Source organism: Neomonachus schauinslandi, chromosome 13, assembly GCF_002201575.2.
Source record: "Neomonachus schauinslandi chromosome 13, ASM220157v2, whole genome shotgun sequence".
In the NCBI taxonomy this organism is placed as follows: domain Eukaryota; kingdom Metazoa; phylum Chordata; class Mammalia; order Carnivora; family Phocidae; genus Neomonachus; species Neomonachus schauinslandi.
Window position 1 is genome coordinate 58708782 of NC_058415.1, and position 14982 is coordinate 58723763.

At 39.4% G+C, this 14982-nt stretch overlaps 1 protein-coding gene across 7 annotated transcripts in view; it reads left to right on the top strand.

The window, feature by feature from the left end:
- Positions 1–14982, top strand: part of MELK (maternal embryonic leucine zipper kinase) — an 82619-nt gene that overhangs the window by 57037 nt on the left and 10600 nt on the right. For 6 of the 7 annotated variants that reach the window (XM_021691389.1, XM_044920470.1, XM_044920472.1 and 3 more), the window contains 4 exons: positions 2698–2829; positions 8152–8274; positions 10462–10693; positions 13926–14022. In XM_021691389.1, coding sequence (XP_021547064.1) covers positions 2698–2829; positions 8152–8274; positions 10462–10693; positions 13926–14022 — 584 coding nt within the window. The remainder of the gene's footprint in view (positions 1–2697; positions 2830–8151; positions 8275–10461; positions 10694–13925; positions 14023–14982) is intronic. The other variant, XM_044920469.1, reaches the window with a different exon arrangement.

Sequence of the window (14982 nt, forward strand, 5' to 3'; positions counted from 1 at the left end):
AGAAAATAAGCAAATTGATTAGAGCCCTAGGCTCCAGAAAGGCTTAGGAATCAGAGGTACTAGGAGCCTCTGAAGTTAGGGAAGTAAGTAGGGTGGAAAACAGGAAGATTGGTTGAAAGTCTGTACTAGAAGCAGTTGGACCCCAGGTTCCTTTCTCTACCTTGTGCTGTATGATAGCCACCTCTTCCTTACCCCAGCAGGAGATGGGAGACACTGAACAAGGGGAACTCGTGTACCGTATGCAGCTCTGGTAGGGGTGATGAGCCATTCTGAAATGGATGAATGGCCACATGCAGTCTTCATATTAAGTAGTGAACCACTATCTCTAACCACATTCCCTATTCAACTCTGAGAATGCTGGAACCAGGATTTTATCCTGTTTGCAGTGGGGATGGGGAAAATATTGGAAGATTCAATTCTAGGGAAAAGCCAAGAGACAGGACCTACTATACCAATGGTTGGGAGTTCAGCTTCCTGTCTGTTCACCATAGAGAGAAGCCCCCAAGGTGATGAGCAGTCTCAAATTATACACAGAGCCTTTAATTAACTGTGCTTTATAATTCCCCATCTTTAGGGACAGGCAGCCAAAGCTTATCAGACATTTGAGGAAAGCCTCTAACATGAAAATCAGAGATCAAAACAAATGGTGGGGGTGGTGAGGTGGGGGAGAAGGAAGAAAAGTAAAGATACTGAGGAATAAAAGATAATGCAGGGAGTGGAAGAAAATGGCTAGAAGTGATAATTAATATTCCCAGAGATAAGAGAAGCTATTTCTTTTTTGAAATAGGAATAAGATGACTAAAAAGGAACATTTCAAGAGATAGCTCTTGAAAATTTAAGATATGACCACAGAAATAAAGAGGTTAGTAGAAATGATTGAAAGTACAATTAAAAGAAAATCTCTTAAAAGTCGAATCTAAGGACAAAGAGATGCACAAATAGAAGAGAATGGGTAAGAAAGGTCCAACATACAAATAATAGAAGTTGCAGGAAGATAAAGCAGAAGAAAGAAGGGAAGAAAGCATCAAAGAAATAATACAAGAAGAAATATTCCAGAACTGATGGTTTCTAAGTTAGTAGAACTGAGTTTTTAAGAATGAAGGGGCTTAGCCAGGGTTTGGAAATAAGGATGAAAATAGATCTACACAAGGTGAAATTTCAGAAAACCGGGGGAGAGAGAATATCCAAAAAGTTTCCAGGGACAAAAAAAAAGCCCCCAAAAGATCATAAAGGTTTGGAGTCAGAAAGACTCTGGATTTTTCAGTAGCCATACTAGAAGTGAGAAGACCATGGAACAATTTTTTCAAAACTGTGAAAATTATTGTCATCCTAGAATTCTGTACTCGGCCCAGCCAGAATCAAGTGTGAGGTGGGAATGCAGTCATTTATCAGACATGCAGGATCTCACAAAATTTACCTCCCATTCATCCACCCTCAGGAAGTTATTGGAGGATATATTCCACCCAAACAAGAAAGTAACCAAGAAAGAGGAATATTTAGGATCTGGGAAACTGGGGATACATTGTAGAATAGAGGTGAAGAGAATCCCTAGACCAGCAGTTGAATTGTAGGTTGAGAAAGAAGCCAGTCCAGAGTGGAGCATGGAATGCAGACATCAGGTGGAATGTCTCCAAAAGGGCAATGGAGGAGGGAACAGATTAGCTGGTGTGTGTGGACATGCTGAGGGGAGGTGAAGAATGCTGGGGAGTGTGGAGTTGAATTAGTAAGACGAGCAACTGCCTCTTTTTTATTTTTAACTTCAGGAAAAACCAAGATACTAAAGAAGGAAATGCAAGGGTAGTACCCCGCGTGGTTTAGCTGCAGTTCCATACTGGTTGTTAAGATATTAGAATATTTATGGGGCACCTGGGTGGCTCAGTTGGTTAAGCTACTGCCTTCGGCTCAGGTCATAATCCTGGAGTCCTGGGATCGAGTCCCGTGTTGGCTCCCTGCTCAGCAGGGAGTCTGCTTCTCCCTCTGACCCTCCCCCCTCTCATGCTCTCTCTATCTCATTCTCTCTCTCAAATAAATAAATAAAATCTTAAAAAAAAAGATATTAGAATATTTACCTACTCATTAGTAAAGAACTCCTACTCTGAGTGCCCTCCCTGTTGTCCATTACCTCCCTTAGGTCCCCTGGGCACCTTCCTCCAGTCTCCCCTGGTGATTAAAAGTCGAATAATTTTCATGGTAGGGATGCCCCAGGACCCTACTCACCTCTCAGCCTCTGTTCTAATTGCATAGAATCAGGGTACAAATGAAATATTTCGAATATTACCCCTATTCAGTTGTGAATACTAATTTACATAATCATAATAGTGTAAATATTGATTTAACTAAAAATTGTGATAAAAGTATAGTAGGAGGATGCAAGGAGGAAGAATGTATGGGGCAGGAAGGAGTTGTAGTAGAGCTAAATCCTTATTTTCCATACTAGGAAATTCATAGATAATATCTGAAGCTGAAAAAAAAATTTAAAGCTGTATAAGCAACGGAGAAACAAAGAAGAAATAGCTAAAAGTATTTAAAAGTGGTTCCCTCTGAGGAGTAGAAACTATGTGTGTGAGAGAAAGAGAGAGAGAGTTGGTATAGGGGATTGCTTTTTTTTTTCTGAATGGAAAAAAATTAATGTAAAATAAAACGTTATTTCTAAAAACAACTTTAGTCTTCTAAACAACTTGATTTTCTTTTTTCCAGTGGCGGTATGATCACCTCACCGCTACCTATCTTCTGCTTCTAGCCAAGAAGGCTCGGGGAAAACCAGTTCGTTTAAGACTTACTTCTTTTTCCTGTGGACTAGCCAATACCACCCCATTCACAAACATCAAGGTAAATGTTAGAACGGTTTTTATTGTTTTTTTTTTTTTTAAGATTTTATTTACTTATTTGATAGAGACAGACAGAGCACAAGCAGGGGGAGCTGCAGGCAGAGGGAGAGAAATGTTAGGACTTTTTGTGTGAACACCTACTGCTCTTTTTTTTTTTTTTTTTTAAAGAGGGGGTGCAGAGGGAGAGGGAGAATCTTTTTTTAAATTCATTTATTGTATATGTAGAGAGAGAGTGAGAGAGAGCGCATGGGGGGAGGGGCAGAGGGAGAGAATCCCTAAGCAGACTCCCCGATGAGCATGGAGCCCAACACAGGGATCCATCTCACAACCCTTAAGATCATGACCTGAGCTGAAACCAAGAGTCATACGCTAAATGGACTGAGCCACGCAGGCGCCCCAAACACCTACGGCTCTTGTCTTGTGCCTGCTGCATTCATGGGTGGATACACCACTGGTATCAAGGAGCCAGAGGCAAGACATTTTATGATTTAAATATTTTGGGGGGGGGGAATAAAATTTAAATAAATAAATAAAATATTTTTGGTGAGGAAAATGGGAAATTCTGAACTTGAACTCTAAAAATTTGAATGTAAACATAGCATTGAAATAATCCTCTCCTCCCCTCTGTTTTTCACAAAAGTAATTTGATTGTTGCAGAAAAATTTTAAGCCACAGATAAGCCAAAGGAAAATAGAACTCATCTATGAACCTACTGCTTATAGGGTTTTTTTTTTACTGTGTCTTTCCAGTCTTTTTTATAGTACTCTTATTTACATAATTTATGTATATTCAAGTACTTTTAAAAGATACCGTATTATTGGGTTGTAGATAAAAATTTTAAATATTGTTGGGACTAAGATTTCTGAAAGAGGATATATTCTACTTTATATGACATGAAATATTTTATTTTTTAAAATATTTTATTTATTTATTTGACACAGAGAGAGAGAGAGCACAAGCGGGGGGGGGGAGCAACAAGCAGAGGGAGAGGGAGAAGCAGGCTTCCCTCAGAGCAGGGAGCCCGATGCGGGGCTCGATCCCAAGACCTGGGATCATGATGACCTGAGCCGGAGGCAGACGTTTAACCGACTGAGCCACCCAGGCGCCCCAACATGAAATATTTTAATGAATATTTTGATACTCATTTATGTTGATTGTTTAGGTTTGTTTTGAGCTTATGTGACTCAAATTCCTTGTATGAGTTTGTTGTGACCATATAATTTTTTTCTATTTTTATCTTCTTTGTCTCATTTTTCTTTGTCATGAGCATTTAGAATGGTAGAGAAGCTTTACATTTAGGGAAGCACCATGTCATTCCTAAGAGTTCACATTAGTCTCTGTCTTCTGTCTGATTCTTTGTTATCTAAAATTCTGCCTTCTGAATCCTTTGCTGGCTGGGTGTGGAACTTTGTAATACAATAAGCCTTCCCTTTGATTAATTTAGGTTGCTATTTAAGTTATTCTAGCACTAGGAAATTGTACTTTTATTATTCTCAGAGAGAGGTAGTTAGCTCTCTTTACAGAATCCAGTATAGCCCCAATGACTATGTAGGTAAAGTGATTTTATTTCTTTAGGTTTCAAACCTCTGTTAAAAAAAGCCATCTTGGGGCACCTGGGTGGCTCAGTTGGTTAAGCAGCTGCCTTCAGCGTGGGTCATGATCCCAGGGTCCTGGGATCAAGCCCTGCATCGGGCTCCCTGCTTGGCGGGAAGCCTGCTTCTACCTCTCCCTCTCCCCCTGCTTGTGTTCCTTCTCTAGCTCCCTCTCTCTCTGTGTCAGTTAAATAAATAAATAGGGCGCCTGGGTGGCTCAGATGGTTAAGCGTCTGCCTTCGGCTCAGGTCATGATCTCAGGGTCCTGGGATCGAGTCCCGCATCGGGCTCCCTGCTCCTTGGGAGCCTGCTTCTCCCTCTGCCTCTCTCTCTCTCTCTCTCTCTCTGTCTCTCATGAATAAATAAATAAAATCTTTAAAAAAATAAATAAATAAAAAATAAAATCTTAAAAAAAAAAAGCCATCTTTTTCATGATCTTGTATTGAATCTCCCTCTGACCCCCCTGAATTCCTTTACTGCTTCATTTAGATCTCTTTTTGGCACTTGTCAGTCATGTGCTGCAGATATAGGGGATTTTATGTTCTTCCCAGACCGTGCCAGTCCCTTCTTCCCTCCCTAGTTGATCTCTTAATCAAACTAAACACTAAAAGTATCAGTAGCTGTTATGGAAAGGAATCTCGAAGTGAGATAATGTCATTCCTGAGTTGGTTTTCTAGCCTGTTCTTGGAGAGTTTTATTGGATTGGTGAATACCCCATACCCAGACAGATCTATTACCCATGGACTTCATGAATTGTCCTGTCACTCATCCTGCCCACATTGCCAGACCCTTTAAACTGAAGTGAATACCTTTAGGTCCAGGAGGACACAAAATCATGAACTCTTTTTCTGATCAAGGTAGTTTCAGAAAGGAATTAGATAAGTCTGTATTTATAATAAACTTTAATCTTAAATTATATATAAATTATGCACATTAAATTATAATAAACTTTATTAATAAACTTTGGCTAAATTTTTACATTTACGATACCTTAGTTAACAGGCCTGAGACATTTTCCTAAGCCATTGAATTTTCTTACATCTGGATTGGCCTGATCTCAATTTATCTGCTTATAACATTTATGAAGTATTCAAATGGAAAAGATCTGGGAAGATACTTACTCTTCTCTCTCTCTCTCTCTTTTTTTTTTTTTTTAAGATTTTATTTAGGGCGCCTGGGTGGCTCAGTCGTTAAGCGTCTGCCTTCTGCTCAGGTCATGATCCCAGAGTCCTGGGATCGAGTCCCACATCGGGCTCCCTGCTCAGCAGGAAGCCTGCTTCTCCCTCTCCCACTCCCCCTGCTTGTGTTCCTGTTCTCGCTGTTTCTCTCTGTCATATAAAATAAATAAAATCTTAAAAAAAAAAAAAAAGATTTTATTAATAAGAGAGAGTAAGAGAGAGAGAAAGCACAAGCAGGGTGAGGGGCAGAGGGAGAGAGAGAAGCAGACCCCCGCTGAGTGGGGAGCCCAGTGCGGGGCTTGATCCCAGGACCCTGGGATCATGACCTGAGCTGAAGGCAGATGCTTAACCCACTGAGCCACCCAGGCACCCCTTACTCTTCTTTTCAACTAATGAGCTTTGACCCTGATCATGTAATTATTTGGGTATTTATGTTATTTAATCAATTTTTATGATAGGTAGATATTTTAATGACAAAAAATGGAGCAGAAATAAAATTTGGGATTGTTTTCTGATTTTATGCAAATCATTGAAGCTTGAAACAGGGTTCCTTTGTACTCTTCTCCCCCTTGATAGAATCATCCCTTATCTCTGGGGTGTTGTTTATGAGAAGGTAGGTAATCCTGAACTATTAATCAATAGATGGCGTTTTCAGTGAAACAATAATATAGTCTAATCCAAGAATCATAAAAGACTACATCATCAGGTGCCTGGGTTGCTCAGTCATTAAGCGTCTGCCTTCAGCTCAGGTCATGATCCCAGGGCCCTGGGATCAAGCCCTGCATCGGGCTTCCTGCTCTGTGGGAAGCCTGCTTCACCCTCCCACTCCCCCTGCTTGTGTTCCCTCTCTCGCTGTCTCTCTGTCAAATAAATAAATAAAATCTTAAAAAAACAAGAAGACTACATCATCAACATATCATTAGCATTTTCAGGCCCATGCTTGCTCTGTAACAGTTAAGTTGAGGCAAGACATACATAAAGATAGCACTACACTGGAATAATAGATGATTGGTGCCAACAAGGGACTAGAGGTGTGTTTTAGTGGCTTTAGGAAGGGAGTGATCACCATAGGTGACCCAAACTGGATCTATAGTCAAGTCTAGAAAAAAATGGAAAAGAAGGAACACAGTATTCAGGGCAGGATAAATGAATTAGCAAAATATCAGGCACCTAAATGTGCTTGATATATTCTGTTGGCAGTCATTAGACTTTGGTTAAGATGGAGAGGTCAAGTAGGGAAAAAGTGAGAGGAAGAGAAGGAGGAAGTGAGCTGGGGGTAGGCGAGATCTAGATTGTAGAGAACCTTGAAATGTCATGTCAGAAGGGTTAGACTTTATGCTATAGATATGGGAGCCATTGATTTTTGAACAAGATAGGATAAGTCACTTGCATGACTGTAATTTTGGAAAATTTATCCAGATTTGTTCAGTTAGGGATGTGTGTGCTGTTACTCCCTTCTGCAGTGCCCATGACAGCCGTCATTCATACAACACTGTTCTTTCCCTCACTGAACCTAGATTTAGCTTTAGTATTTTTCTCCACCTAGCACTGCATGTAGGTAGTTCTGGTTCATGATAACTGGAGAACTCTGTCATTTCTGGCTGAGAGGGTAGAAACATTGGTGGCACAGACCATACCATCTGTTTGAATAGTTCAGGTCTGAGAAGATGTGTTCATGAATTAGAGCAACGGCAGTGGGACTGGAAAGTAAATGATGAGAGATGAAGAATTCAAGTAAAATTGTCTGGCCAGCTAAACTCGATGTTGAGGGGAAGGGAAGGAAGGAGAAATAAAAAAAAATCCGATTATACTCCATAGACTTAGGATTTAGGGTGTGTCTAGTATACCCTTAGTTTGTAGAGGGGGAAGAATGAGGGAAGATAACTAACTCTAGTGGTATTGTTAGCACAGGACCCCAAATCTCCTGTCCCCAGGAGATGCTTCATAAAGCTAGTTTATTTTTAGGAGAAATTGCTGCATACTCTGTATGTACTTACAACGAAGAAACCTATATTTCAAAGTCATTTCCCTTCTGTTTTCTACTTTGTCAGAGCTTTTTTTTTTTTAAAGATTTTTTTTTATTTGAAGGGGGGAGGGGCAGAGGAAAAGGGAGAGAGAGAATCCCAAAGCAGACTCCCACTGAGCGAGGAGCCCAATGCAGGTCTTGATCCCAGAATCCTGAGATCAGGACCTGAGCCAAAATCAAGAGTCAGACGCTTAACCGACTGAGCCACCTAGGCACCCCATCAGAGCTTTTTATTTGTTATTTGTCTGGTGGTACAGTGATTATCTGATAATAATAAGCTAAATAGTATGGCATATAATGTAAAAATGTTCCAAGACATGTTATTTGAGAGTCAAGAGATTCTCCTATGTAGTAATTTGTATTAGCATTTTTTTGACTTCCTATTTTCTGTCCTGGATGGTGAGCTCCTTCAATATACTATCTCTGCTTTGTTTCTGCTTCCAGGGCCTTGCCCTGTGCCTCAAACATACTCTTTTAAAAATTGAATCATGATGGTGTTGTCTCTAAGTTTTTCTGTTTTTCAATAGTCACAGAATCTGAGTCTAGAAGATATGACGACAAGTGATGAAAACTATGTGGCTGGGTTGATAGACTATGACTGGTGTGGAGACAGTTCATCAACAGGTGTGGCCACTCCTGAAACACCACAGGTTGGTTATTTGTATTACTGTTTTGTTTTTTTTTTAAAGATTTTATTTTTATTTATTTGACAGAGGGAGACACAGCGAGAGAGGGAACACAAGCAGCGGGAGTGGGAGAGGGGGAAACAGGCTTCCCACTGAGCAGGGAGCCCGATGTGGGGCTCGATCCCAGGACCCTGGGATCATGTCCTGAGCCGAAGGCAGATGCTTACCGACTGAGCCACTCAGGCGCCCCTATTTGTATTACTATTTAAAGCAGTGTATGTTGTCTTAGTTATAAAAACATCTAGACTCTAATGTGAGTATGTGTAGTAGCTCCATGTAATATGCAGTATTGTGTATGTGCTTGCAAATCTAATGAATTCCTAATTCCATTGAAAACATTAATGAGAGATTGTTGGAATATGAATGAAAGAGAAGCCAGTTATTTCCAAGTTGAAGAAAGCCAAGATTCCATTTTGGAGCACTTTACTCCTCCTCGTTTCGCTTTTCTTGTCCTTTTTTTCTTCCCCTCTTCCCCTTCCCTCCCTTCCCCTCCCCTCTCCCATTCCAAAAATGAGGTATAGCTTACATGTAGTTAATTATTCACCATTTTAGTGTACAATTCTGTGTGTTTTGACAAATACATACAGTCATGTAACCACCATCAAAATCAAGAACAGTTCTGTTGCCCCTCCCAAATTCCCTCATGCTTCTTTGCAGGCAACTCCATATTCCCCCCAACTCAGAGAAACAACTGATCTGTCTTCTTCTCCTTTTGATAATCTTTTGTTCTTTACATAAGCCCAGTTTACTATTTTTTTAACACATTGCTGGGCTTAGTTTGCTAAAATTTGTTTAGAATTTTTGCTTCTATGTTCTTAGATGAAATTGGCCTATAACTTTTTTCTTCTGAAAATTTTAATTTTATTATTACAGAAGTAATACATGGATACATTTATCCTGCAAAACATTCAAACAAATATAGAACAATATAGAATAATGAGTGAAAGGCTTTCTTCTCCTTTTCTTGCATTCCATCCCATTTTGTATTAATCTTATCTGATTTTGGTATTGTGATTATATTAGTCTTCTAAAATGAACTGGGATGTGTTCCTTTTTTATTCCCTGGAATGGTTTTTTAAGAGCTAGGGATTATATCTTCCTTGAATGCAGGTAAGACCATGGAGGTAGTATGAATTTTGTTACCAAACCTATATGAAATTATAAATTATTAAAGGAGACTTTTGCTTCTCTAGAGCCAAGGCCAGGACAGACACATTTTTGTGCCAAACTCCTTTCCAAGGCAGATTTATATTTAATTCACCCTTTCATTTTTAGTTAAAGCCCCTTCTGGCTTTTCTTGAGAGCTTTGGTTCTAGGTCTAGGGCTTCCATGGCTGTTGAAACCCACGCTGTCAGTTTTCCGAGATAGTAGGTAGATGCCCTTAGAGCAGTGGACAGTTTCAGCCTTCATTACATCTCTGGATACATGCTCCTCTTTTTAGTTTGGACTCTGAGGATTTTCCTTACTTTTTGGCAAGCTCAACCATAAATTCAAAAGGATTAATAAATATTTTGTTTCCAACATTTCTTTCTTTTTTTTTTTTTTTTAAAGATTTTATTTATTTATTTGACAGAGAGACAGTGAGAGAGGGAACACAAGCAGGGGGAGTGGGAGAGGGAGAAGCAGGCTTCCCGTCAAGCAGGGAGCCCGATGTGGGGCTCGATCCCAGAACCCTGGGATCATGACCTGAGCCGAAGGCAGACGGTTAACGACTGAGCCACCCAGGCGCCCCAGTATCCAACATATCTTTTAGAGTATTTTAGCATGGTTTTTCTGCTCTAATCATTGATTAAGCTTTTATTTTTTGGTACATGTTGAGACAAACCATGGCAATCTAGGCATGGGAAACAATTCTTAGGATTTATTTGTGGCCATTCTCAGTATTGCCTGAGATCTGGGTATGTTTAACATTTAACCTGAAACATGTTGAAATGATCTGTCAATAGAACAGCCTAAGGTGATCTACATGTACTACAGAGAACTGAATATTCCATTTTCAAATTTCCTGATATTGCCAATAATATCCTTTTGAGAGTATTTCATTTTAATAAAAATGGTGCAAGGTAATTTGCAAATGATTAAAGCATGTTGTAGAGAAATTGACTTTTCTTCTTCGTCAGTGTGCTTTATCCAGGAACTTTTTTCTTCCAGTTTGCCAAGCATTGGACAGAATCAAATGGTCTGGAATCTAAATCATTAACTCCAGTATTATGCAGAGCATCTGCCAATAAATTAAAGAACAAAGAGAATGTATATACGCCTAAGTCTGCTGTAAAGGATGATGACTGCTTTGTATTTCCTGAGCCAAAGACTCCAGTTAATAAGAACCAGTATAAGAGAGAAATACTCTCTACACCAAATCATTATGCTACACCCTCAAAAGGTATTTGCTATGTGGACTAATCATTGGTAAAATACTTTAAATTCCATTCTTCTTACCATCTAAATAAACATAACAGGTCAGAAATGACTAGCATTGCTCTCAGAAATTTCTGCTTTTTTATCGTGTGTTATTTGCATTGGTTGAAATGAAAGCATATTAGTCAATTTCCAATTTTTCTTGAGTGATATTTTTTCTCTTTTTCACATATATAGAGTTGAATTATAGCATCATAGAATATCAAAGCCAAAAGGCAAATTAGAGCTCATTTCATCCACCTGCCTTTTTCACAGCCGAAGAACCTGAGACTCAGACAAGTGATTTGCCCAAGGTCATATATCCAGGTTTAGACTTTGCTTTCTCCTTTCCCCCCACTTATCATGGCTAAAGCTAAAGTCTCTGCTGAGCCCTTCTTACTCATGTAGATATCCAGTTCTGGTATCTAATCCTGCTCTTGTCCATATCCCAGCAGACAGGTGAGACCTGTGATGTCCTTCTAGATATCTAGATCTATGTCTGGATATTACAACTTTCTCATTGCCCTTGGTTTCCTCGTCAGCTCAGTCAGCACCAATTATGTAAGCTGTTTCCTTTATGACACCTCAGTGTTTTCTTGCTGGCCTCATTTGAGCACATTCTATTTTGTTAACGTGCCTCTTAAAACACAGTGCTTAGGACTGAACCCAGTTTTCTAGTACTGGGTCTCATCCGGATAAGACAGTAAGTGTTGTGAGAGTAGAAATTCTGTCTGCCATGCTCATTGCAACATTGTATAGTATGTAGTAGGGGCCATGTTTATTGTCTGGTATATAGTAGGTGCCCAATGCATTGTGTATGGTAGGGTCATATCTGTTGAACGAAGAAATGAATAAATTAGAGCCTGAGGGGTTTTATTTACCATGATATAGTCTTTGTCACTTTTTAAAATGACCCCTAAACATTTTTGGCCTTTTTTCCAGCAATTGTGATATATTCTTTTTTTTTTTTTTTTGAGAGAGAGAGAGTGTGAGCCCATGTGTGAGTGGGGAGAGGCATAGGGAGGAGAGAGAATCTCAAACAGGCTCCATGCTTAGCCTGAGATCATGACCTGGGCTGAAATCAAGAGTCAGAGGCTTAACTTTCTGAGCCACCTAGGAGCCCGACCTACTCTTGTTTTATGTTAAGAGCCTCATGAACCGAAATTCTGAAACAGTGCCATGTGAACTGCTGCTAAATCACATCCTGCCATTGTGCTTCCAGTTTACTAGTGGGCCTGATAGCCAGTTCCAGAGCTCTATTTCTTATACAGATAGTATGAAAAGCTTTGTCAGAATATTTACTGGAAGTTCTATTATTATGTTAATGGCATTCTCTCGTTCATCAACTCAAACAATACTTTCCCCAGAATTGTGAGGCTAGTTTGGTGTGATAAGCATTTGTGGCTGCCTGGGGTTGTTATGAGTAAGATAAGTCTGGATATAGTGGCACCTTAGTAGTAGCTGCTATTGCAGTTTTTCTTAATGGGGTTGTTTCTCTTCTGTTATTTGTTAATATAGCTACAACATCCTATGTGAGTCAGGGAGTTGGGTAGGGAGGTAAGTGGACTTTGGCTCATTGAGGGCTTTTTTTTTTTTTTTTTTTAAGACTTTGATGCTTATATCCCTTCTGTTACTGTGTGTGTGTGTTTTAACTTTAAAATTTTTTTAAGGATTTATTCATTTATTTTTTAGAGAGTGTGAGTGTGCACGTGTGTGTGTGTGTGTGTGTGCGCGCACGCGCGTGTTGGGGGAAGGGGCAGAGGGAGAGAGAATCCTCAATAGACTCCTTGCCGAGCACTGAGCCTGACATGGGGCTCAATCCCAGGACCCCGAGATCATGACCTGAGCCGAAATCAAGTCGGCTGCCCAACTGACTGAGCCACCCAAGTGCCCCTGTGTTTTTTAACTTTTTATGTAATTCTGAAGGTTTTGACATATGGATAGTTTGGAATTTATAGTGTTAAAGTGTCATCAGTTTGCGTATCTTGTCCCTTTGAGAAAGATTGTATTGGTCAAAAGGAATTATTGGCTATTTTTTCTTTATTTTATTTTTAAAGGTTTTATTTATTTGAGAGAGAGAGTGAGAGCATGAGCAGGGGAGGGACAGAGGGAGAAGCAGACTTCCCATTGAGCAGGGAGTGCGGTGTGGGGCTTGATCCCAGGACCCTGGGATCCTGACCATAGCCCAAGGCAAACACTTAACTGACTGAGCCACCTAGGCGCCCCTGGTTATTTTTCTTTAAACATAAGAGCCACCTATGGAAGCTAGTGGCTGAAGCCTCAATTGATAGCTTCCATTAGTGCTTTGCATTTGACTTTGACTCTGAGTCATTTTTTATATTAGCAGTAATCACTTTTTTTTTCTAAGAGAAGTACAATCCAGTTAGTGACAATTTGTCGAAGAGTAACTGTGTATAGTAGTAGATACTCTTTGTGTACAAAGATGAAAACTATTTTCAGAGATACCCATGAGTGATCTTATTTTCTTATTCTTATAGAACCAATGAAAACAGTGCTGAATAGTCATAAACAAAACAACACCTCTAATGTCTTTTTAAAAACTTGATATCTTATACTTATTATAAAGTGTTATTACTTCTAAAGGGCATGTAACTTTTAGATCATGAACAAAAAGTTAACCAATCTGTGGTAGCCAGATTTGTTATTGCGAATTTGTCCGGACTGGATACACACACCCTAGTAGAATCAAACACAAAATTCTAGAATAGGGAATATAAAAATAACCAAAGCTCACAGCTGTTTAATAACTTTTGTCAAGACTTCACAGGGACTGTTCTCTTTGCCTAACAGGAGTTGACTAGGACTAGGAATTGAATTAACACCTCTCAATACTGTTTCACTTAAAAGCATAAATTGGATCCTTGTATAAATACAGATCGACTTATTTATAGAAAGGAGAATCAGTAGTCATAAAATCTGTATTTATATGATCTTTAAATCTGTCATATAATATTAAGCATGGCCTCAGTTTTGCAGTGAAGGAAAAAGAAGAGCTACACATGCAAAGCAAAATGATTTTGTTTTTATTATAAATCACAAGGAAACATTTCTTTAAATAATTAGAGCCTTAACAGCACTGGCCAAGTGATTACAGTATTTCTGAGTCAATGAATAAGTGATGTATGCGTTATTGATAGAAGTTTTGAAACCGTAATATGTCACCTGCATGTGGTTTGTGTTTCTTGTTTTTCTAATAGCCAGAAACCAATGCCTGAAAGAAACCCCAATTAAAATGCCAACAAATTCGGCAGGAACAGAGAAGTTAATGATAGGTGTCATTAGCCCTGAGAGGCGGTAAGTGTTCTGTTTTTTAGATTCTTTGATCTTCAGTATGTGTAACCAGATTTCCTTTTTTCATGTATGATAAACCCCATTAAGGTATAAAACCATTGTATAAATTATGTTGGAGACTGTAGGAATGTCTAGCTGAATGACGATGGTCTGTGTCCATTCCTGGAGCTGTTGCTGCTGCCTTCCTCATGGGCTAGAATTCTGAAACTCCTCAGGAGTAGGACTGGCACCTTACCATATGGCAGGCTGGGAAGACAGTGGCCCTGGCCCCAGCCACATAGTACCCTTTCTGAGGCCCATCTCTTCCTATGCTTCTGCCAGTAGAATATAGATATCCACTAACAGATAGCAGTTACTCAAATAGTAAAGATACCAACGGGTGCTTCAGAGAAAACTCATTCCTCTTGTGTGGACAGTTCTGCAGCATTGGTGACCCTTCCTTGTCTTTCATAGCTATTTTTTTTAAAGCAGTATCCATTTTGAGGACAGCTGGGGAAATTAGACCATGAACTAGATATTAGACAGTACTATGGCATTATTATTAATTTTCTTGATGTCATGTTGGTATTTTGGTTATGTAGAAAAGGTCCTTATTCATTGGTTATGTATGCTGAAGTGTTTCAGAGTGTAGTCTCATGATATCTTCAGTCAGGTTACTTTCAGATGGTTCAGCAAAGATGCACATATATTTAATGTATTTACTTATCTATATACATAGAGAAAGCAAATGTGGCAAGATATTAACAACTATTGAATCTAAGAGGATATATGGTTGTTCGCTGTACTATTCACTCAACTTTTCTGTATATTGACTTTAAAAAAAAAAGCTAGGGGAAAATAATTTTGCCAAGTGGCAGTTGGCCGAGGGGAGGAGTGATGACTATGTTCCAGTGGGAGATGGCTTTTGTACTCCCTGGGGAGTGAGGTGGTCCGGCCTTGGCATACTCAAGTGGCCTTTGAGGG